Raw genomic sequence first — 25,647 nt, 5'->3', positions numbered from 1 at the left:
TTAAGTCAGACTACCTGAGGCTCAATATTAAACTTCTATATTACGTTTTAAGTACCGTATTTTCCGTACTATAAGGCGCACCTAAAAGCCTTCAATTTTTTCAAAAGCTGACCATGCGCCTTATAATCCAGTGCGCCTTATATATGGATCAATATTGAGTCGCAACAGGTCTCGCTGTCAAGACGCTATCGGTGACCCTGCACGATCGGCAGAAGATCCCGCCATCTTGGATCGCTGGCTAATACTAATACTTTACCGCAGAGAAAATAATAAAACCGCTGTTTATTCATTTTGGGAGTGAATGGAGTTGTCAGAAAGCTGGTTTGTAATCTATTAATAAAGTTTGACTGACCAAGCTGACTGTTTTGTTGACATTCCCTTTAGCGCAGCACAATCTAATGGATGCATAACGTAACCCCAGCCTCTACTGTAGCACCTTATATATGGAAAAAGTTTTAAAATATGTTATTTATTGAAGGTGCACCTTATAATGCGGTGCGCCTTATATATGGACAAAGTTTTAAAATATGTCATTCATTGAAGGTGCGCCTTATAATGCGGTGCGCCTTACAGTGCGGAAAATACGGTACATGCATTAATATTTGTATTTTCTGTAAAGTTACGAAGTTCAGGATTTACGTTAGTCACGAAAATAAAGCCCTTCGTCTGTGTCTCAGTTTGAAGGCATTAGTAAACAAAGTGGGGCTCTACCTTGCGGAGATTCGGTGGTGTGGTCTGCAGGTGGACCCTGGAAGCCCCCATTTGCCAGCACCCACCCGTGTCCATCTTCAGTGAGCCTGTTGAGCCAGTTGCACGGTCCCGATTCAAAGTCACAGTTGGCCGTGGCAGAGCAAGCCCCTTCCGTCACGGAAAAATCGTCTAGTTGGACCGTGGAATTTATGCCTGGCTCGTGGGATGCCCGAAACGCCACCTTGGGAGAGTAGAATGGAGGAAGTACATTTTGTGTTGTGTTCATTCATGCATTTTCTAGAATGTTTGTGCTGAGATGCACAAAGTGTGGTCTAACTATGTGCACATGTGGAGTTTTCTTTCTATTGGTATTCTTTTACTCGTTCAAAGAATTGATTTCTACAGTGATTCAGAGGAATTGATCCAGGGTGCTGTCATGTTTATGAATGAAATAGGATGGCATGCCTCACAGGTCCGCGGAGCTCAAAATCTGTTTGCCTGCACCTCGTACAAATCCACCAAAAATCGCATATCACCACCTTGTCACAACTAAGATGTGATTTTAGCGAGTCTAAAATCTAGTCTACATTTTGTCACCAAATTGCGCTGGTGGTGTGGCATCTACCCAGTGAGGGGTAGAGCGTCTACCAAATTTACAGACATGCTAGACTAGACTAGACTACTGTATTGCTATAAAAGTATTCTAACTCCTATTTAAATTCTCTCCAATGAAACTTAAATCTGCATCCCACTGAGGGGGCAAACATTTGTGAGTGTTTTTGAAGTTAGTGAATGTTTATTTCCTTTCAGGTTTTGTTCAAGGTCAGAACGATCATTTTCTTGAACATGTTCACAATGTCCTTGCGACAAGAAAAAAAACCATGACAGCTGTTGGCGACTGTTTAGTGAATCAACATTCACTACATTAGCAAACACTCAAAAACGTCAGTGGGATAGAGGCTTTACATGATTGTTTTTGGAACGTGGCAAGAATCCAGAATACCCAGAGAAAACTCACAGCACATGCAAAGGGCAGACGTGCCAACCACTACTTCACCGTACTTCCAAAATGTAAGGTCTTACGTTGAACTTTGTTGGCCAGAACACAGTGACTTCTGCCACCTCCCAGTCCAAAGAGGGAGCTCCAGACCGCTGCCAAAGAGCCTCACCCACTTCGCCGCTCCGCACATGGACAGAAAGCATGTTAGATGCTCCAGCAGGCAGCCGATACCTGGTTAAAAATGCGACATGGCCATGCACATATATTTAACTATATTTTTCATCTTCAGACAACAGCAAATCATGGGGCTTTCACACCGCACTTGTATATCGCAGAATTCACCTTGATGTAGAGCGCAGGGAGGATGGGCGTTACTATATTTTGTCACTGGTTGTCAAGCTACCAAACAGGAAGTAGCTAAGTGTCTTTTCCCCCTTATATGGATGTGAATTAGGCTCAATGTAGATTTGTCACCTTCCATAAATGAAAAGCCTTGGCTTTACATTTATGGAAGCGCAGGACAAGTCGACCAATGGCAGCAAAAAAAAAGGGGAATGGTTCTTCTGATTAAACGACACGGCAGGATGTCAGGGAGTTCAGGCTCTAGATATTTGAGAACCACTTTGAGGGTGTATTTTAGGCTTCTTCAAGCTTTTCCCAGCCTGTATCCAAACTATATTACTCTTTTCAGTCTAAAATCTCAATACCACTGAATTTAATTAAAATTTATGTAAGAGCAAAAATAAACAATAAATAGATTTGTTGATGCTGCATTGTACTTTGCTATATGCGGTGTGAAACAGGCCTAAAAGGTGCACTACGGCAACACTGGACTCACCAGAATCGTACACACGTCTCCACAGGTGAACTGAAGTCAGGTGACAACAGTTGAGCGACCACAGGTTGTTCAGAATTTGACATGAATGAAGTCATATAGTAACCTAAAAGAAAGAGTCCATTATGTTTCACTGAACTTGCTGAGTGGAAGTTGTACAATTTGACCCAAAGCGTTATCAGATTGTGTGATTATTGTTTATTGCAGTGACGGACGGCCTTTGCTTGCTCTTTCATGCCATTAATGATTACACTCACCATTCACAGTTCCATAGGTGTGATCCACATTGTCTTTGGTGCCTTTTTCGCGTGCCCAATGACCAATGTGACTGACATCGTTCTCAAAATCGCACCAGTCTGAATCAAATCCGCAGACACCTGAAAAAGACGGAGAACAAAAGGAATACTGGAATATTTCGTGTCTCTGCATGGTTACACCAAGAGGTGTAACGGTACGCCAATAAAGAAGGAGCAAAATGCATCACATAAAAAGAATGTATGTAAAATTGAATGCAATCTAATTTAATTTCAATTGTAAATGCAAACTGCTAACAGTAAATTATACATTCTCCAATAGAAGAAAGATCCTTAAAAAAACAAACAAAATCTTTTTTTGATCCGGAGTTACAATGCAGACATGCCATAAAAACACACATACAGTATTGGTTATTGAGAGGTTGTTTAAATGGCACTGAACGTTTATTAACAATAGTTTTGAGAGTAGGCTATGGACGAAGTGCAAGGCAGTTACAAAGATCGATGCCTTCTTAAAATAATTGCATAAGTCATTTTTCCCCCCAGATTTTTCAGAAAACACAAAAATTGAACCATTTGCATCATGAGGAGATGATTTTTGAAATTATTTTAAGACTGTGACGATATGTTCTTTGTGGGCACTCAGAGTGTACCAAATATTTAGTACCTAGAAATATGGATACAAATACATGACTGTGACATCCCTAATGATTCTGCACTTCGCAATTTGTTGAGAGAAGGCTGAATTCACATACTCTGTTTCTTGCAGGCCCCCTTGCTCACTGTGACATCATCAAGCGCAATAAATCCCTCACTGTTGCTGTTTCTGTGGCCAGTGAACATTACCTATAAAGAGAATAAAAATGTTGTAATTCATTTAATTCATGAACATGGTATGTATGATTATGACAATCCTTGACGAGCGCAGAAGTCCAATAACAGAACACCATTTAGGTTGAGGCGGGGTTAATGGTAAATGGTATGGTACTTCACTTACAGTGTTGGGCATGTTGCCCTAAGAAAATAGTTACAGTTACAAATTACTTACAAAAAGTAAATCACTTAGCAACACAGTTACTGCCTTGTAAAAGTAATTAGTTACTCAGCAAAGTAGCTTAAGTAACTATAATATTTCTCCATTCTATGAGTCGCTGACATTTTAACCAGTGAATCACACCAAAGCAACTGTTGATTGGACAAATTGGCTGGGAGAGAGCGAATTATGGCTTTCCCTGCTGAAGAGGCTGACTCTGCGACCCGACCCTGACTAGACGAAAGAAAATGGATATATGGACAGTCATCTTGGTCAATACATTGTGCACACTTAAAACTCTACCCGCATCATTTCTTCCATGTCGATGGTTACTTGGGCATTGATCCATCCTGGATTCTGAGTCCCTCTGCGAGTCCAAACCAATGCTTTGGAGGATTTCTATTTAAGAAAGTAAATATTTAATCACATATTGCAAGTGTTGCGAAGGCCAAACAGAAGCAACTTACTGTTTCAACCAACAGATCGATGGTGGATACCGACGGTCCAGACATGTAATACCAGAAGCCAATGCAGATTTGCGACGTCAAATGGCTGACGGCAGCAGAGATGCTTGCTCTCATATTGTCACCAAATCCAGATCCATTAACAAGTAAATAAAATCCTTGGAAACAAAAAAAAGAAGGGAAAAAGCCTGATTATTTCAGGTTGATGACATTGGTTGAGCTTTTTTAAATTATATTGAACATTTTAAATCATCACATGATGACATTGGATACTGAATTCACCACAGGACGGTCGGGCCGCTTGAAATTCGCTTATGGTGGTCCATTAAAAACTTGTATGGTCAACTTATTAATAAGCCAATTTGGCAATTTTACTTGCCTTTGCTGTCTATTTACAGCAGCTGCAGTCTGCATTTAAGTGTCTAAATTCTTAATTAAGCAATCAAATACAGCCCTCAGTATCATTTATGACACGTGTTATTAATAGGATCAATCAATTGACATGGCATTCACTTAAAACACTATCTTTCACAAGCAATGCTTATGACATTGCACTGTGATCAAGGAATTGGCCTGAATGTCATTATTTTACGCACAACCGAAAGTCAAGGATTGTTTAAAAAAAAAATAAAAAATAGTGCAACACATTTGACAGGGATTAACAAGGATTAACTCTGATAACGTCATTAAAAAAAATTTATTGCGCCACACAATGTATTCTGGGAACCGCAGATAATCGGTCGACATGACATGTCTGTCACCGTTAAAGCTTGCACAGCGCCATCTGCTCCATGTTCGTTAGTTCTTAAAATTAATTTTATTCTGTATTCTACAGGGTTTCCACTTTCCATATAGTCTGGACACAGCATTGAAAGTACAAATGGCCCTACAAATTTCATAAATAAATGTGATTAAAACATTTTTAACTCATTCACTCTCAGCCATTTTCACTGAAGCAACCCACTTTGCTGTTTTATTGGATTTAGACTGATTTTGCATGGCCAACAGAATATTGTGTTCAATTGCTAGAAAATACCTGCGACCCTTGAGGAACAAGCGGTCAAGAAAATGGATGGATGGATGCTAGAAAATATGGACCTGCCAAAAGAAAGATTAGAGTCTCTTCATTCACCAGAAGGAAAAATATATTTGTATTTGTTTCGGTTTTGCAATTAGCATTAGAATATAGCTAAGTTTCATCAATATTCACATTCCTGGTGAAAATACTGGCAAAAAGAGCTTGTTGGTACATGGTCCTGCCTGATATCTTTTATTCTGCCGCCACCTGTTGGTCATTTTTTTTAATAACGACCATTGCTTTAAGCCACCTCTTCATGTCAGAAGCTGCATCAAAGCATTCTGTATGCTCTTGCATTTAAAAAACAAAACCAAACGTGTAAACACGTTTTTGGGAGAGAAGGACAAAGTATTAAAACGTTTTTACACGTTTTTGGGAATGAATGAGTTAATATATAATCTAGAATATTTTTCTGTTATCTTATTATTACATTATGAATTATTATTTATGTTATGAAGTGGCGTCGTGCTTGTGGTGATGAAGTGTCCTCAAAAACTGCACGTTTGTTCAATCATTGACATTGCATCATCAAAGAAAGAAAAAAGCCATTTTCAATTCTCAAAATTGGTGAATAATTTGTCAATAGTATCACATATATGTGGAGACCAATTAATAGTATAGATTCTTTGTGGGGAAAAAAAATAAATTGACCAAATTCAGCCAGCCACAATTTGGTTCGTTGTGGCCCGATCCAAAAAGGCTTAACAAAGAATGATGTTCACCTTAATTTAGTAATGCAAATGATCAAGTCTTGACTATGATCACAAATAACATTTATTTAATTGAATGCCAAAGCAAAAGAAATGTTGTAGTGGTGAAACATGGGAGAGCCCTCAGAAATGGAAAGAATCAGCAGCATTAAAGCTCTTAAAGATGCTGGATGGTTTTGTGTGTTTGTGAAACACTTCAAACACAAATGTTTTTGTTGTTGTTGTTGTTGTTGTTGTTTTTTTAATAAGTGTTAGCAGTCATGTATACCTTGGTTATTTCCTAGACTGTGATCATACAGAGGTCCATCCCAAGGCGCATGCATATCCAGTCCTCTACTGAGGGTCCAGTTGAAATCGTCATCAACCTCTTGGAGCCAGTTACACAGATCTATGTTAAAAAGATGTGTTTAGATTCAATGGGGTTCCTTGTAGGACTGTGAAGGAGTATAATCAGAATACAATTTGGTCTCAATCAAACAGCATTACTAAGCGGAAAGAAGTGTTTATATTGGATCTCTGTGATAGTGTTACTGAAACCACTCCTATCACCTTGTTCAAAAGTGCAATGCACGCCATAGTCTGGAGGAGCGGTTGTGGTGGTGGCTGGATTCGGGGTGGTGGTGGGGATTATAACATGACAAGACTGGTTTCTTATGATGTGGAGATCATCGAGGGAAAAACTTGAACCCATTGAAGGTTGACTGCTGGCTTGCAATACAATCTGTTTTAAAAGGTTAATAGTTCATGCACGTTACACTGAATTATTCAGGCCTTGACGCTGAACTGACTTACCTGGTGATACCCCAATGCACTGTAATTAACCTTATCTTGGATCCAACCGGAGTTGGTGAGTCCACGTGTAGTCCAAATCTGGCGCAGGCCAGAGGTCTCGTTCACAAATACAGTCAGCGTAACATCTGATGTCTCTGAAATAAAAAATAATAATAATAATAATAATAATCCTCAAAAGAAGCTTTAGATGACCAATTCAATAGGGGTGTAACAGTCCATGATTTCAGTATGGGACATTTGATACAGAATTCAGATATAGCAAGTTCCCCAGAATAAATGACACAAGTGTCAGTGCATTGCACTCTAGCTCAGCACATACTCGGCTTATGGTTAGCAGATATCATGGCTAGCGATTTGCTTTTGCCAGTATGTCAACGTTGTTAACTCACTTGAAACGGCATCACACTAGGACATCAATGCAACGTGAAAAAAGTCAAAGCTATTCAGTAAACAAACACAGTGTCGAGCTCAGGTTCTGGCTTGCAGACGTCATAGCTAGCGACACGATTTCTAACAAAACCTCAAACTTGTTAACTCATTCAAAGCAGCATCGCAAAGATATGAGGGTGGATTAAGCACAGTTCAACCATAATTTGCTGTATAGAATTTTTTTTTTTTAAACACCCCCTTCCAGGATCCTTACATGGAGCCAGAACATTAAAAATGTCATTGTTGTTTTTATAGCAATCACACTATTTAAACTGTCCACATCATGTACCTAAGAAGACGACAAACTACATGTTACAGTTTCTAAAAAAGAAAACAAACTGAATTTTGTTGAACACATTATTTTCTTTACTTTTTTTTTTTTTAATTGTGTTAATAAATGTGTTTCTATTCATGTACCCAAATGAGAAGCACTTTTACACTGAGGATTTTCTCTTTGTGGTTTACTCAATGGTAACCAAACATGACCTTAAAATTAAGGTGCATATTAACGCCTTCTTAAAATAATAGTGTAAGTCATGGATGATTTCGGCAAAAAATATATATATATTTTTTTTTTCTCTTCAAATTAGGCAATTATTTTAAGAGGGTGATGAGATATTGAAGTGTGATTTTTTTTTTGTGTACACAGCTACTCATAAGGCAAACAGAGATATGGTATCATACAATTCCAGATTGGGCTTACTGTTAGATGACCAGCCATCAGCGTGGTGCCAGAACTCAAAACAGGCTTGATCGACAGCCTCCATCCACTCGCTATCCAGTCGAGCCACTTCCTCTCGGTCAGACTTAAATGGCCTGAATAAGACAAAGTGGCCTCAAGCCACAAATAAAACAAGGAGAATCTTTGTCAACAACCCTTTTAAAAAAATATTTATGTATATTCATCAGCAATACAAATAGGCTACTAAGCATTCAGCGACACTTCTGGAAACTTTAGCCCTCTAAAAAAAAAAGTCTTTTCTTTTTAATAGGTCACAGTAAATTCTGTAGAGTCAATTCGACTCTATTTAGATAGGGACCAAATACACTCAGTTTTAGAGTAATAGTTATATGGACTTGGACGAGAGTAAAATAAAGAATTGGGAAAAAAATACAAGTGACTCAAGGTAGGAACAAACTTCAGCTTGGGAGACAGCTGATCTACTCCCTGAGCCACACAGCTCCTGCTTTATGGTAGTATATCGCTCATGTCAGCTGCAGCTGATTCCATGATTGCGTGGAATTTTCCTAACTCCAACAGACCAAAAACGATCTTTGGTCTCTTGGAGAAAAGCAAACAGTAGGAGGGGCATAGCTCAGGCGGTAGTGTGGCAGTCTCCCAAGCTGAAGGTTGTGAGTTCGAACCTCAGCCCTTGAGTGAGTTTTCTTTATTTATTTTTTTTTCAATATTTTTTATTTTACTCTCTTCTTAGTGTAAATCTTAGTTTACAACTGAGTCTATTTGGTCCCTATCTAAATAAAGTCAAAATTGACTCTAATAGAGTCAAATTTACACTACAGAATTTACTGCGGTGGGGCACATGTGACCTCAGGGCTTTTTTGCCATACTAGAATAAAGTTTAATTGCACCTCCACTACATTAGGTTGCAGTGCCTCTCCAATCGTTAGAATATGTGCAGGGAGTATAAACAATGTTAATAAAGTTATTTGGCACATTTATATTTCTATTTTTGTTTTCTTTAATGTTAACAAAGATACAATGTTATGTAGAGTTGTACATAACAATTTTAGAGACACATGATACTACCGGTATTTATAGTTGGGGAGTGCATGTAAAATGTTCTTCCGCTGGCAGGGCGTAACAGAAAAGATTTGAGAAGCACTGTCTTAAGGGTACCTCTGTCTCTTACCAAGAGAGGACATTGTGGTGTGGTCATATTTTGGGACAAATTGGCCCCCGGCGCTTCCAGAGAGCCAGTCCCACTTGACCGTGGACTCTGGCGGCGCGTTGTTCACCCAACCACAAAAGTCCATCTCAAAGTCACAAAAACCTAAACAAACAAAAAAAAACACACACACACACACACATCAATGTAGGCTTATTGTTGTGTAAATTGTTCATTTGCATGTCATCACTAACCTTCTGGAGGACACGCCCCATTCTGAACCGTCATGTCATCAATGGCAATATCTCGTCTCAGCCCATCACCTGCCACTGCTTCAAATACCACCTGTCAGGGCGACAAACACATATTTGGCAAAATTTTGTGGAGTTAGAGAGAAAGAAATCTGATTATTGGTTGAAAAGGAATTGTCCCTTTTGTGAGCAAAGCGGGAGAGTTGAGAGCTGTTTTCAGGTGGCGTGTTCCTGTTCGCTGTAGGCTATAATATATTTGGGCCCGACTATCTGACGTCCTATAAAATTGTCCAATAAGTTTATCATTTGGTCTGTGGTCTATTAAGAGTGGATTTATCCCAGTAATAAATGGGTCAGGGCTGACAATCTTAAATATTAAACATGTTTACAATGAAAAATTTTCATGTGTGTGGGGAAAGCCGACCTCTCCCCTAGTCAGTTGATTATTATTCTTATTTTCTAGCCACTTGTGCAGTATAAACCACTACAACAAATGCACGTGACGATGCCTGATGCATGTGATTGGCTGACAGGTGCCGTGCTTAGTGACATTGCAGTTTTAGCTGATCTAGGACCTGTAGAGTGCAGTTTGCTGTGTTAAGCGCTGACTGCGAAACTTGCAAGCAAGCTAAATTCTCGCAGTATTTGTTCATAAATAGTACGAGAATACATCTTATATTGCTCCCGCTGATATGTTCGCAGCCGATGTATTAAGATCGGCATTTAGAGTGTAGGCAACATGAAGCTGTGACGAAACCAGGAAGTGCCTCTCGCTCTCTCTCTAGTTGCCTTCTTACCTTGCAAGATCGCTACATAACCGTCACACCCAGCGACTCATTTTATTGGCTACGAGCAACTTCCTTGTCACTTGTCAACCTATGGGAGCAGCCGTGGTCCAAAAATGGCAAAGGTGCCATTTTGCTGCATTTCGTGTAAGAATTGAGAATTATTTTACGGGACTTTTGAGGTCCCGCACGGGACATAACAATTTAGCCCAAAATACGGGGCGTCCCGGCTAATACGGGACAGTTGGCAACCCTACTTGTAGGTATTGTGTCTTTGCTTGTGTGTGTGAAATGCAGAGGTGGCAAATCCAGGTCCAGAAAGTAAAACCCTGCCATAGTTTGGCTTTATCCCAAGGTGCTAGCTAGTTAGCCAGCTAGCTAGCTCCCTAATTAGCTTCCATGGTGCTCATTTACCTGCTAGGTAGCTAGCTAGCTAGCTATCAATGGTTAGCCAAACTGTGGCAGGGTTTTTTCTTTCTGGATCTTGTCACGCCGCCACCGGCGTGACGGGCCATGCTTTTATTTTCATAGTCATGTTTCCTGTTTTATTTTGATATTCTGATTCCCTTCTCACCCCAGGTCACTTGCCCTTCCTGCCGCTCCCTAATTACCGGTCCCCGCCCATGATCATCACCACCTGCCACCAATCAAGCCAGACAATAAAAGCCACCCGCATTCTCCCCTCAGTGCCGAAGTGTCAGTTCAGTGCATGAAAGCGTCCTCACAGCCCTTGAATCACAGTCCTTGTTTTATGCCTTGCCTTGCCTTGCCTTGCCTTGCCTTGCCTTGCCTTGCCTTGCCTTGCGCCCTTAGTTTGCCCCTTGTTTTCCTCCCTAGTGGAGCGCTTTCTGTTGTCCCTGTTTTTGAGTGCCCTTTTTGTCTCTCCAGTTTGGAGCTCTTTTTGTTCAGCCTTTTTTCCCTCTTTAAGAGGCGTCTTGAGTTTCGTGTTATTAAAGCTGCAGCCTTGTTGGCCAACTTTACATCTGCGTCTGAGTCCTACCTCCTCTCGTCGTGTCAGATCTTGATTAGCCACCTCAGATAATATGCTATAGAAAGCTGACAAGAGCGTGACACAGAAAATTGTCCTGTCCATTATATAATGTTCCATATGGAAAAATAGTACACTCGTGTACCACATTGAATAAATCTAAATAGTAGTAATACATATACTAACTTAATATCCTCAAATGGACGACTCCCGCAGAAATTGTAATTATCTACGATCTTGCACTGAACCAAAACAGTAGCACCAACCACGGCATGTGGAATCTTAACCCATGTTGTAAACATTTGCAGTATGAAACGTTTCATACTGGCAAATATATATATGGAAATGGCTTCTATTACATTAATCAGCATTCCAGTAGATTGATGTCTGATCGCTCGACAATGTTGAGTGCATCCATTAGCTACGCTCAATCTGCCACAGTTCTTGCTGTTTTGCATTTCTTCATAATGACCTCTTTAAAAAAAATCACGTTTCACTTGACAAATTGCGAAACACTAGCAAAATTATTATTATTATTATCATTATTATTATTTAATGCATTTGGATCAATAAAAGGCTTCTGCCCATCTACAGCTGAGGAAATACAAGCCCAAGGTCACCATTCCTACCTGATAAGGAGTATCCGGGCTAAGTAGAGTGACTCGTCCATGCCTCCAGCGGCTCCCCTGATTGCCACTTCTGCTCCAGAGCTTAACGGGAGTGTCAGCGGTCCGGAGATAAACGTTGAGTTGGCCCACCGCGTTTCCCTCCATGTAGTACCAGAACATTAAGCATTCACCGTGAGCAGGCGTGGACTCCATCAGCGCAGTCTCTATTTGACCTCTGGAACCCGGCGGGTGTCTCCATAACTGAGCACTGAGGTAACACCCTGCACATGTGATTGAGGTGCTGGTTCTGATGCTTCAATTTGCAAAATCTTCTGTAGTGCTGAGGTTCTAACCGTGTTCTGTGCCCAGGGTGTGGTCCGTGTGGGGGCCCGAGGAGTTGGCAGGCTGGAATGTGCCGTTGGTTCGACTCCAGCTGAAGTCTACGGACGGAACGGGCTGCAGGCCGCAGAGGGAGCCCTGGAAGGTGCACTCGCGCTCAGCGGGACATGAGCCATTCTCCATACTTGACACCATGATGTCATCTATGGAGATGGTGCCTTGCTCACCACCCACTACAGCTTCAATGATGAACTGGAGAACCACGAAAAACCTCATCAGCAACAGTCATGTACAAGATGGAAGTACAAATCATGCTTAATTTTCATTGACGCTGTCAGGTAAATCAAATTAGAATGGAATACGGTTTTTAGTCCTGCAGTGTGGAAATTGCTTTGTTTAGAGTAGCAGCAAAGTGGACAACATCAGCATAATGCATACATGGATAAACAATAATAGATACCAAATATACAGCAGTGAATGTAAAATAGCAGCAAGAAAAGTCAACAGTATTGTATGAAGAGGAGCAAAAAATACACATGTATCAAATTGTTGACATAAACAAGGTCTGATAACTGATAAAGTCTAATACATTGATAATAGTAATTTACATACACAAGCGGCATATAAAGAGCACAATTGTAGCTAATTTTATTTTAACATGTAATATTTAACTGGTTAAGAGGGCAACGCAACAATGAAAAAGTCAAATAAACTGGTCAATATTGTAATTGTACAACACGCACAATGCTGGCGTCGAGATTTGCTTACTGATTTTTTTCTATCCAACATTTTACCGAACACATTTTGCATTGACATTGATCGCATGTCTATCACGATACATATTGATAGAGAATTAGCGCCTAGTCCTATACCACCATCAACCAACATTCATTTGCGTCTCCACCTTTCGCAGTGACAGTTTCATTGCATAATTGGCAAATGATTGTATTTTCCTGTAAATCGGACCTTTAGGAGCCAAACCACCTCCACGCGACAGAGGTGGCTCCCATTTTAGTCAGGAAATCCTCACTTGAAGAGAAAATCAAAGTTGCAGTACAGCTCACCTTCTCATAGGGGTGTTAAAAAAAATCGATTCGGCGATGTATTACGATATTCCAATGCACAATTTTCGTATCGATTCAATATGTGACCAAATCGATATTAAAACATCAATTTTTGATGGAAATATTCAACAAAACATAGGGTTAGGGTTCCCACTTTAAAGGGATCGTTCAGATTTTCTAACATGATTCTCAATTTCATCCTCACCTCCCGTGTGTGCGATCAGCACTGACTTCCCCCTGACAGCGTTCTGTGACACGAGTTCTGGTCCGGCGTTGGACGAGAGGAAAATAGTCCAGCAAGCTGGCTGGGGTCTCGGAAATAAAGCGTTTTTCTTCTCAAAACAATTTGTGTTCAAAAGAGTGATACATTTGGATCACAATACTCCTTTTCTGAAAAAAAGTCAGACGCCATTACCGCCGGCACTACTTTTCTGTTTGTTCGTATCACTGCGCGTCGCCCTGTAGAGCGCTAACCGACGCACTGCAGCCAATGTATCGCTCTTTTGAACACAAATTGTTTTTAGAAGAAAAAAACTTTATTTCCGTGACCCCAGCCAGCTTGCTGGACTATTTTCCTCTCGTCCAACACCGGACCAGAACTCGTGTCACAGAACGCTGTCAGGGGTAAGTCATTGATGATCGCACACACTGGAGGTGAGGATGAAATTGAGATTCATGTTAAAAAATCCGAACGTTCTCTTTAAGCATCGAAGAATGTTATATTAATGGAACATTAAGCCTTAATATTTTATTTCAATGCAAACATAAAACAGATTGCAACCCGTTTGTTAAATACAGTGGCTCACAGTTATAAGCCTCAAATTTCAGATAAATACATTTTCACACAATGTACATGTACAAGTTTACTGATTAGTATTTTCTAAATATGAGTAAAAAAAAACAAAAAACAAAACAATAATCAACTTATTGAGTCGTAGCGGGATTAATCGGTATCAAATCAAATCGTGACCTATGAATTGTGATACGGATCGAATTGCCAGGTACTAGGCAATTCACACCCCTACGGCTTTCTCCGATGTTGTTATGCAGTATAGGGCTGCCAAAATTAGTTGACGAGTCACAATTATGTCGATGATCAAAATCGTTATGCTTCACTTATATTGATCAGGTGCACCCCAAGGTTCAATATTATGCCTGCTGTTATACTTCACTGAAATTGGCCCATTATTGTGGCTTGCGAGTGAATGAAAAGGAGGAAAAGAAGAAACCTGTATTGGTTCGTCACTGGAGAAGGTAAGATCAGCAAATCTCCATTTGTTTCCCTGAGTTCCACTCCTTATCCACACAATATCCTCTGCATGACCAGGTCGCCTCACGATGAACATCAACGAACCTGGTGAGAACGATATATAGTTGCAAACCATTTACTATTGTAAGCCAAAAGCATATTCTAGTGAAATGACTTTGAAAGGGAGATGCCTACCAATGCTGTTACCAAAAATGTGGTAACGGAAGCTCACGCAAATGACTCGACCAACAGCAAAGCCGACGAGTCTTGCTGCAGATGAGACATTAAGGCCACTTTTGCTGGATATGAGCATGTAAGTGCCTGTGGGTGAAGGCAGAAAGCGTCCAAATTCAAATCCATGTGACAATCTGAGTAAAGCACATACTGCAGCTAATAATACGAACCGTTGCCTTCGGGGTATCCAAAGCCCCCTCGTACCCGTTGCCAAAGGATGCTGGCTCTGTATTCATGGTACCAGGAACAGGTGTCTTTTTCAAAATGGCAGGAGAGCTGCTGTGACACGTCAGGGATGTCTCCCTCTGCGCATTTGTCGAAGCTGACGTCGTCCAACATTACATCCGTGGATCCACCGAAAGGACAACTGAAGTAAAACTGGAGCTGTTGAATGAGATATTTTTGTGAGATGGTGCCTGTGAGATGCATCTAACAGACTTTAAGGAGACATGAGTTTTTCACTATTTAAAACAGTTCCCAGGTGTCAGTCGATGTCAAATTAATTTGTCAATTTGGGCAATATATTTTCATAGACAGTGTACATGTGCTCATCGTAAAAATTGGTGCATCCTGATTTTCGTGTCAGGGAAAGTCTAATTTACTGTGTTTGGGAATTTGACAGACTATACTACGCCATGACGGGCACTCCGCTGGGCAGCGGGCATTTTGTTTTATATGGCCCCGGCACACCTGATTTGGTGAATGAAGAAGGCTAGACTAAAGACCAGCTCAAAGCAGGTCTAAGTGGCGGTGCTGGTGGTGAAACGTGATTTTGGTGAATTTGATCATGGTGCAAGCAAACAGATTCTGCACTTCGGGTACATACAATATGTGGTGGATGTCATCTTATCTCATTCAGAAATATAACAGCTGCGTGTATTAAATCTTCTCAATCAATGTAGAAATCAATTCATTAAACGCATCATCATTAAAGCTGCATGATACTGGAAAGACATGCCATATGCATTACGCGATGTGCATGTTGAATAGGGGTGTTACAAAAAATCGATTCGGCAAATATCACGATATTACAGCTCACAATTTTCGGATCAATTAAATAGGCACCCGAATCAATTTTTAAACATCCATTTTTGATGGAAAAATATTCAACAAAACGTCTTTCTTCGGGTTAGGATTCACACCTTAAAAATGGAAGAGTGTTATATTAATGGAACATTAAGCCTTAATATTTTATTTCAATGCTGTTCAAACATGAAACAGATCACAACCCGTTTGTTAAATACTGTGGCTCCCAGTTATAAGTTTCCGATAAATAAATAATACATTTTCATACAAATATTAGTGTGCATGTACAAGTTTACTGAATAGTATTTTCTAAATTTTAGGTAAAAATCGCAACAATCGAAATTCTTAATAAATTCTTATCGGGATTAATCGGTATCGAATTGAATCGTGACCTATAAATCGTGATATGAATCGAATCGCCAGGCACGAGGCAATTCACACCCCTAATGTTGAATATTCATATTAAGAATATAGATATTATATTTAACGCCTACCTAAAAAAAGATTATTCTAATTCCATATAAAAGTATAAATTTATTACACATACACAATATTGTATGTGCCATTATTGCAATGCTGATCATTTTTTAAAATACGTTTTTTTTAACTCCTCCAGTGTGTGAATATCTATGTAGTCGGGGAATGGGGGTAGGGGGGGCGTGGGGTCACACACGATTGGAGTGGAAAGGTGATCTGCACAGTGGTGATCTGTAACCACCTTTGCCAACTTTACATCATCCGCAAGTGGAGATTTTCTTGCAGTTCCTTGTGAACATACTTTATGTGCGTCAATTCCCTGCATGGATTCTAACGAGTCGACTGCTGCTGCTTTTACCGTTTGCTTCTCCTGGGCTACATTTAAAGGGAATGAATCCGTGGACCGGGAATCAAGTCAGTTGCGTTCACTCCCATAACGATGCAAATGGACCTTTCTACAAAAATTCAAAAAGAAAGAAAACCACGGTGATGCTAGCATTATGACTTCTCTTCCAGAACTGTTCCCTGATCCAGCAGACTATGAGTAATTAGTACTATATTTTCCTCCAAGTGTAACTATATTTGTTTTCATAAGTATGATTCTGTAGAATAAAGCCAAAAGGATGTTCTATTATGAGTTCTATTTTTTTTTTTTCTGTAACTGTAACGGACTACAGTTAAATTTTTTTATATCCTGAATAGGGGTGTGAATTGCCTAGTACCTGATGATTCGATTCATATCACAGTTCATAGGTCACGATTCGATTCGATACCGATTAATCCCAATACGAATTTACAAGTCGATTGTTGCGATTTGTTTTTTCAATTTAAATTTAGAAAACACTAATCAGTAAACTTGTACAGTGTAAGATTTGTATGAAACTGTATTATTTATTTATCTGAAATTCAGCCTTATACAGGTTGTAATCTGTTTCATGTTTGAGCAGCATTAAAATAAAATATTATGGCTTAATGTTCCATTAAAATAACATTCTTCCATGCTTAAGGTGTGAACCCTAAGACGTTTTGGTGAATATTTTTCCATCAAAAATGGATATTTAAAAATCGATTCGGCCGCCTATTGAATCGATTCGAGAATTGCGCGATGTAATATCGCGATATATTGCCGAATCGACTTTTTTAACACCTCTAATCCTGAATATATAACACTGGTGCATATAGCTTTTTCAATACTGTGCTCATTTTTGTCTCGACAGATTTGCCATTTATCAACAATCAATTTCTGTGCACAATCTAAAAAAAAATGTATCTATTATTATCATACCTTGTACCCTCCGGGCTGATTCCCGATAACATAGCGGACATTCTGCCAGCCGTCCGTTGTACTCTCAGCCTTCAGCAGTTTGTATGTAGTTGTCCCTCGAACCATGATTACAAAAATGGGTGAGTTTGATGTCGGGGAGTTTTCATCATGAATATGGTACCAGAAGCTGAAAATGCATTTTATTTATTGCTTGGCATCATCAGTCATTAAAATGTGTCATTGTAAAGCTGCAGTAGTACCTGAGCTGGCACCCCACAGCTGCCCTTTTGTCAATGGAATATTCCAAAATTGCATTGGATAAAAAATCACAGTCTTCGCCATCAATAAACATGACGTGCCCTGTTGAAAACAAACGACAAGATAGTATAGCCACATATAAAACACTAAAAACAGCTGAATGATAACCGACTTTACCCCACGGGCTCCCTAAGGTATGGTCCTGTCCGGGAACAGAGGTGACATTTGCCCACTGTCTGGTCCAAGCATACGTGCTGTTCCAACCACACAAGTGATCCTCAAAATCACATGAGCCTTAAATGAGGGAAGTTCACATACGATTGTATTGAAGAATTTACCATCTAGTTGAGGATTTCAAATCAGATGAATGTACAAGTCTTACCGCAAAAGAACTCATCTGAGCCATCCTCACAGTCTTTTTGGAAATTGCACACGACTTCAGCGGGAAGGCATTCCCCGTTCATGCACTTAAACTGTCCATCAGGGCATGAGGATGCGGCGACAAAATAGACTGTATTGGATTGTTTTTTAACCACAGAGAGATAACACAGAGCGGATGTAAGCAGACTGTTTTTAAAACCAATTTCCAAGCACTTTAAAGTTTTTTTTTTATTATTATTACAATTAAGATTTTATTTATTACAATCACACAGTTATTACATAATTATTACAATTAAGCTCTATTTTGCTAAATTACAGGTAAATTATTCAAACAGAGCAATTTATTTTTGAAGAGCTCACATTGTCAACAACTGTCTTAAACATTGAAAATGTATCATTAAAATCCAAGCATCATATAACTCCATACTGTATTGTTAGAGAGCCACAGTGTGATCGTGCATTGTATCTAAAATTCTAAAGCTGTGAAAAGCTCAGATTGCCGACCACATTTAAGCATGTTTTAAACATGGAGTTGGAACTGCAGCATTAAAAGTCAAGCATTGTTACAACTACCGGTATATAATAACTATGTAATAACCTGTTATATAAGCGTCCTGGCATGAAAGGTGCCATATAAATATAAGATATTATTATATTGTGATAGTGCATTTGTACATGATGTGAAAAGCTCACATTGTTAATGACATTTAAAGTATGAAAATGCATATTTACAACTCAAGCACTAATGTTCAAATTCAAGCGCTATTTTAACTAATTTAAACCTATTACTTTGGAGCTAAAAGATAATAGTGCCTCCATACTTAATAGGGATGGCTCGATACTACTTTTTCATATCCGATACAATACCAGTAATTCATAAATTCTGTATGGCCCAAAAGGAACTTCTATAATTATAGAGTTTCTATTTTTTTTAATTGGTCTTAATGGGTTTTTTTTTATTGAAAAACAAATTCTTGTTTTGTACCAAAAAATAAATAATTGTTTGAATAATCCTGATTTCAATTATTGCCAAAATAATCGTGATTATTATTTTTTCCATAACTGAACAGCCCTATTTCATGGATTGGATCAGACTGGTTCTAAGACAATCTGATAGCGATCCAGTCATTTTGGCCTGGATTGGACTCGATACCAACCCAGTGGATCGAATGGGACCAACCCTACTACCTAATGCTGCGTTGAATAATTGTGTAAATTTGTAAACTATAGAGATCTTAGCAGAGGTAGGCAACCTCCTAATCGTGGGCAATACATCTTTCTAAAAACCATAAAAAGCTCAGAGAAACTGGCCCTGGAGGTCTCCATAAAAATTTAAATTGCCCCCTGTTATAGATAAACACAAACATAGAAATCTTACCTGTGAGTAGAACAAGCAATCGCCTCATTGTGTGAAGAAACATGACACGGGGTTTAATGCTAAGCGATGGTAAGACATTTACAGCACCGTTATCCAAAGCTAACGCAGAACAGTTTGTGTCTGTATTTGCAGGAGTGCAACTTTTATTACGACCAGCGAGCTATGCGAAGTGAGTCCGAAATGGCAGACCTGCGCGTAAAGTCCAGACTGAGGTAACTGACTGAGCAAAGTTACGGTTCTGTTGCGAGTTTTATGGTCCTCAAGTGCTCAGCTTCACTCTTGGCACTGAAAGAGATCTAGATTACAAGACTTCACATTAAGAAAGACACATTAAGAAAAAAAAGAAAAACATTCGGATTTAAAAAGGACATATTGTGGAAAAAATTATTATGAATCGCTTGTGTACAAATGTGTGTTCTCTAGAGTGCCTGCACACCCAACACGCGTTACATTTAGCAATGAAATCTTTATGAGTTTGTCGCTTATTTCTAAAAATGAGCGAGTCGCGCTCTTAATCCAATTTACATAATCCCGCCCCCTCTCATCTGCTCCATCAATGATTTGGAAACTACAAGGAAGGAATGGTCTGTGCTTAAAGAAAAAAAAATCAATCCTGGACCGCTTTACAATACACTTTGGCTATATTACGCAGGTTTCAGAGTTGATATTGCACATTCAGTTGTAAAGTTCCGTGGCACATCGCCAAAAGCTGCATTGCGACACTGGCTGTCCCAAAGTGCTGCTAACGTTAGAAGAAGAAAACGATTTTGCCATCCAACATAATTAAAATACAATTTGGCCAAGCATATGTCCATTTTCATAATAATATATGCACATTAATGTAAAATATCAGCATATATATCGATTTAAAAGCCACGGCAGCTCACTGAAAAATATCCTGTCTTTAATTGTGTGATAACCCGATGTTAATGTAATTCTATATATTCATGTATATCTAAATAATTCAGGGCACGTACTTTAAGGCCAAAATGGCAACAAAAGTTTACACCAGTGGTGTCCAAGCTACGGCCCGGGGGCCAATTGCGGCCCGCCGTCCATTTTTCAGTGGTCCGCGACATATGCTAAAAATGGCATTTGACTCAGTTCAAATAAAATAAAAACAAAAATGTTTGGAGATGGTCAAAGTAAGAAGGGAGGGTATCGAAAAACACAGGCGCTATTCAAGGTTATTTTAGTCAACTAAAACTAACAAAATAACTAAAAGTAAAATTCAAAAAACAATATTGTTACCGACTTAAAATAAAAACGAAAATGCTTTTTAACTCATTCACTGCCTTTGACAAGTATACTTGTCAATTGTATTTTTTAGAGCGGTGCTAAATGGGGGCGAATCTGAGCATGCTCCACTGTAAATATCAAACTTGGAAACAACTTTACTGATGCCCAACCACCGGTAGATGACATCATTGCCCCATTTTATAGGAAATAAACACAGTTTCAGAGTCCATGGGAGAAATGGCTGTATTTTGGCAAACCTACATTTTTCTGCTTTCAATTATAAAAGAACGGGACGGGACAAAAAGTAGGGAGTCTATTCTGTTATTTGGTAGATTCGGTTTATATATAATTATTGAATGGAATATCACGTGAGTATTGGAAATGTAAAAATTTTCTATAATGACTGGCAGTGAATGAGTTAAAAAACGAAAACTAACTGAAATTACATTTTATGTTTACAAAACTAACTAAACTATAATTATAGGAAAAAAATGTCCTTCGTTTTAATCTTTGGTGTGATTTTTAGTAGATTTATTTTTACATAAACCGGAATAATGACGTTTGAAAGTATGTCACACAGAAGTGATGTCATCTAGCAGCAGTCAATAGAAAAGCACCTTCAGACGACGTTCCTCCCATGGTGTTTTTTTGAAATATTGCGCACAAGTAATACACATTAAAAAATAAAACTAATACTAATACTGAAACTAACTAAAACTAAACATCTATTAAAGAACTAAAACTAATAAAAAGTAACAGAACCACCCTGAAAACTAATAAAAACTGACAAAAATTAAAAATTCCATTAAGCCTACTGCCATATTACAAATAAATGGTTTATATACTGTAGTATTTTTCTAAATATGAAAAAGCACAAATAAATTATTTGTACAATTTTTAGGACTAAACACAATTTCTCTACATAACATTATGTGGCTCTTGCGTCCTTCATTTCTGTATGTGGCCCTCAAAGGAAAAAATTTGGACACTCTTGGTTTACACTTTCAAAAATGTTAAGATAGCTCCTCCAGCCAATACTGTTGTGTGCTGCCCACAATTTTCAGATATTCAACTTGGTTGACAGTTTTCACGTTTCCCAATCACCGACATTTTCATGACCACAATGAATACAGGAGTCTCCATCGCCACTCAACGCTGTTTGCCTTCACATTTCCACACTTTAGACCAGCAAATCATTTCTAAAAATAACAGACCCATATGTGGACTGACCAATAGTATAGATTGGTGAAAAAACATGAAATTGACCAAATTCGGACATAGGTTTTTGTACGACAAGAGAACTTCTTTAATCAGCTTTTTGTGCTCCAAAAAAAACTACTGTTTGTTTCCCTTTAAAAAACAGTTGTCAGCCCTCAATCATGTGTGTCAGGTTTGCACCTTTGCCGGTGATAATCCTGATCAAAGGTTTGCATGTGTTCCTCGGGTCACGTATTGCAAAGTACAATCAAAGGGATCTGTGATAACTGAAAAGAACAAAGAACACACTCTAGCCCACACAAGCAATCAGGAAGAAGTGAGCATGTTTCAGCCCCATCCAACAAACTCAAGAGGGAGGAAGCGAAACTACAAAATGCTACGATAGATGTTCGAGAGCGTTAACTTGTGAATGACCCAAAACAGGATATTATGTTGCTACACTCTTCACGCACACGTGTTCTCCTTATCAGCAACAAAGCAATAATGTCTTTTAAGACTGCTATATATGCAATTGACACAACCATGAACAGTCAACACGCTGTCACTGCAAACGTTATTTTAGAATAAAAACGAACTAAATAAACGAAATTTGAAAAACATTTTCAGTAATGAAACAAAATGACCGAAATGCTTTTAAATAAAACAAAAATGAACTGAAACTGATTTTACATTGACAAAACTGACTAACACTAACAAGGGGAACAACAATGCTTTAATATGGTCACTATGGTAACGCTTATGAATGCTACCATACGAGGGGTGTTTTCAGTAAAACAATATATGTGAAAGTAAACCACATTTTTATGTCACTATATTAGCAGCGGCGTCCCGAAACGTGCCAACAAGTCACCGCAAAACCATTGCTGATTGCTGCATATAATTGTGAATTGTGCGTGTGAATCACCTGTCGCAGTAAATCCATAGTTCAAGTAGGTCTCCTGCGAATGCACCTTTCTTTTTCTTCTTGGTTAAAAGTTCTTGTGTTGTCTCACTTGGCCTTTTCCATGTTGCAAAGAAACTTTCCAAATACTGCATGTCTGTTTTTGTTTTTAACTCTTTGACTGCCAAACGTTATCCAAAAAACCCCAACGGTGCCAGCCGATTTGGAGTATTTTCACTCATCTTTCAAAGCAAACAGAATATTGTGAGCTATGACGATATAAATATGGTGGATACCATATGAAACATTGGATTCCATTCTTTCACGAGAAAAAAAAGTATGTTTCTACCTTATTCCGTTCTTTAGTAATCACCATTTGAGTGACATAAGAGCAAATACCAAAATATTAAAGAGAAAAACGAGCTTTTTGTGAAAAGATACCTTTTTTCACAACAGTGACTTTGACACTACACTAATATTTTTTGTTTAGTGACAAGACAGCACTGCACAAGACGTTGCGCTGCCCATTGAAAGAGAAAAAAAAACGTAAACGTAAATGAACGTTTTTGGCGGCATTCATTAGGATTTTAGAATATGTCATTAAATGTTTTTGGCGGTCAAAGAGTTAAACTTATTTTGCTAACTTTTGGATTTAATATTAGCATTAGGCAACCAAAGATAATAAGCATTAATAAGCATTATTTTTAACTCATCTAATCATCTGATTGTTGGATGATCTGCAGGAATATCCTGCTTTGTTTGTTTCTGTAGAAAAGGCACAGGTGGACAAATGCAAGATAAATCTGAAGCAGCAATTTTGAAGCTTGATTTCATTCATTCATGCTTCCATGTTTTACAAGCCCCCTAAAAACGACATTTAACTGTGCTGTGTCAGTAAATACGGGGCCATTCATATGGGAGGGGATATCCAACAGGAAGTCAGCTGAATCTGTCCAGAGGAAGTTACAAGTTATCCGAGGGAAAAAAAAAAGTCCACGACAGTTCGCTGGGAATAATTCAGCAATCAAAGACCAAGCAAACAATGTTTTCCACTGGTTATGTAAGCTAACCACAATATTGCCCAACAGAAATAACCAGAACAACTCCAAACGATCCACCCAGTAAGCCATTGCAGTGAAGCGCATCAAGTGTATGACTGGATTTGAGTGTATGTGCTTGAAGGTTTGTACAAACACTACTGGACTTCACAATAACTAGTGATATAAGAGCAAAAATAAATCAAATCAAACATATAATTTTTAAGAGCAATACACTTTTTCATGGATTAAAGCAAAAAAATAAAAAATAAAAAAATAAAAATAAAAAATAAAAATAAAAAAAACATTTCATTTCATTTCAGATCATGAATTGCAGCGATACAGACTTGTATGCTAGTCTCGATATTCGCCAGTATTTTTAAGTTCGTGGTGGACATAGTGAATGTTCACAGAGCCCTAGGCAGTGCATGAACAAGCAATTAAATGGTACCAAAAAAAAAATGCACAGAATAGGATACCTGTTCGCCTGCGAAACCATGTATGCCGCCATCTTGGCTAGCGCTGCGTTAGCACTAGCGCTACCTAGCTGATGTGAATATATGACTGGACAGCCAATAGACCAAGACTTTTCAAGCCGCCACATTGCTCCTCCCAAGAAATGTTTCTCGGCAAACGATCTTATACATTTACAGTATCGAAACTGGAGAACATTTGAGGCAATACAGCATGATTTATGAAGTTTTAAGTTTGTGAAACATAAACAAGAGGATTTTAGACATTTTACAACTTGCCTTAAATACATGTATAAATTATATGCTTAATGATGTTTACAGGAGGAAAGTGGAAACATTTTTTTTAATAAAAAAAAATTATAACTATAATTCAACAAAAGATGCCTCTGCCAAATCTAATATTGGGGTCTAAGGAACTGAGCGATAAGAGAAAAAGGGGGTATTCAATGCAGCACATACACTTGTTATTTTCTTGTTAAAATATAGCGAACACTCCGGCACAAACATCCACTGCCATCTTTGCTATGGTCGGGTCCTAATTGGGTTCAGAAGCATTGCGTAGTAACTTCAGCCCTATAAGGCAATACTTTTGCCAACTTCAACAATTCCAAACCCACTGACTTCAACTCTGTGTAATGCTTCCAAACGGTGACTTTTGAGTTCTAAGTCTGACGTGTTTTCATGTTGGTATTGCGTGTCATGGTTCAAGTATCCATAACACAATTTTGAACCACTGGCTTTCCATGACACCGTATGATCAAATGTCATTGCATATGAATGCGGCCGTTTACTGAATCGATAATCATTTGTGAGCGGAAGTTGCTAAATCAATATCGAGGTACTGTAATGCAATGAGTAATTAATATTTTTTCACGCCGCTACTAACCACTATTACAGCATGCTATTTAGTTGCATTTGTCTCCTATTTTTGAGAATTGCTTCACCTTTGTTTTATCTGGAATCATTTTCTGTGAGTGACTATTCCATCGCAAGACAAGAGGACATCCCATAATTCCAAATAATCAGAATAAAAACTGATCCAAGACCCATGTTGGGAAAGACTGCAGGTCCATGGTCTAAATGGACAAAAATCTCCGACAAATTAAAAAAATGAGCATGACAGCAAAATTCAAATAGTGTTGCGATAACTGTATTCAAACGTTAGTCATTACACAATCAAACTGACTTTTATCCGAATTTTTTTGAATCAATGATGAGTGGAGCACTGTACTGAATTGTAACTGATGTGTCATGTTTAGCATAAACGCCTTCCACAGCATTTTTTTTTTTTTTCATCCTTGCACCAGGACAGGAAGTGAATGGAGCCACTTTCTCAATGAAGCTAGTCTAAGAAAAAAAAAAGGAA

General features: G+C 38.7%; 1 protein-coding gene across 3 annotated transcripts in view; it reads right to left on the bottom strand.

Annotated features, from left to right (window-relative positions):
• LOC144019624 (MAM and LDL-receptor class A domain-containing protein 2) overlaps positions 1–25,647 on the bottom strand; it is a 61,010-nt gene that overhangs the window by 24,734 nt on the left and 10,629 nt on the right. For all 3 annotated transcript variants that reach the window (XM_077522801.1, XM_077522810.1, XM_077522817.1), the window contains exons 2-23: positions 18,058–18,186; positions 17,853–17,969; positions 17,678–17,777; positions 17,439–17,604; positions 14,821–15,034; positions 14,612–14,737; positions 14,397–14,521; positions 12,118–12,355; positions 11,786–12,045; positions 9,387–9,477; positions 9,157–9,297; positions 7,989–8,120; positions 6,857–6,990; positions 6,614–6,785; positions 6,333–6,452; positions 4,280–4,434; positions 4,116–4,211; positions 3,535–3,625; positions 2,783–2,902; positions 2,529–2,631; positions 1,774–1,921; positions 712–931 (exon numbers count right to left, since the gene is read on the bottom strand). In XM_077522801.1, the coding sequence (XP_077378927.1) occupies positions 712–931; positions 1,774–1,921; positions 2,529–2,631; positions 2,783–2,902; positions 3,535–3,625; positions 4,116–4,211; positions 4,280–4,434; positions 6,333–6,452; positions 6,614–6,785; positions 6,857–6,990; positions 7,989–8,120; positions 9,157–9,297; positions 9,387–9,477; positions 11,786–12,045; positions 12,118–12,355; positions 14,397–14,521; positions 14,612–14,737; positions 14,821–15,034; positions 17,439–17,604; positions 17,678–17,777; positions 17,853–17,969; positions 18,058–18,139 (3,151 nt within the window). In that variant the 5' untranslated portion in view covers positions 18,140–18,186. The remainder of the gene's footprint in view (positions 1–711; positions 932–1,773; positions 1,922–2,528; positions 2,632–2,782; positions 2,903–3,534; positions 3,626–4,115; positions 4,212–4,279; positions 4,435–6,332; positions 6,453–6,613; positions 6,786–6,856; positions 6,991–7,988; positions 8,121–9,156; positions 9,298–9,386; positions 9,478–11,785; positions 12,046–12,117; positions 12,356–14,396; positions 14,522–14,611; positions 14,738–14,820; positions 15,035–17,438; positions 17,605–17,677; positions 17,778–17,852; positions 17,970–18,057; positions 18,187–25,647) is intronic.

Source organism: Festucalex cinctus, chromosome 1, assembly GCF_051991245.1.
Source record: "Festucalex cinctus isolate MCC-2025b chromosome 1, RoL_Fcin_1.0, whole genome shotgun sequence".
Classification (NCBI taxonomy): Eukaryota; Metazoa; Chordata; class Actinopteri; order Syngnathiformes; family Syngnathidae; genus Festucalex; species Festucalex cinctus.
Note: the sequence above shows the minus strand (reverse complement) of the source record. Positions and strands in the feature narration are given on the sequence as shown.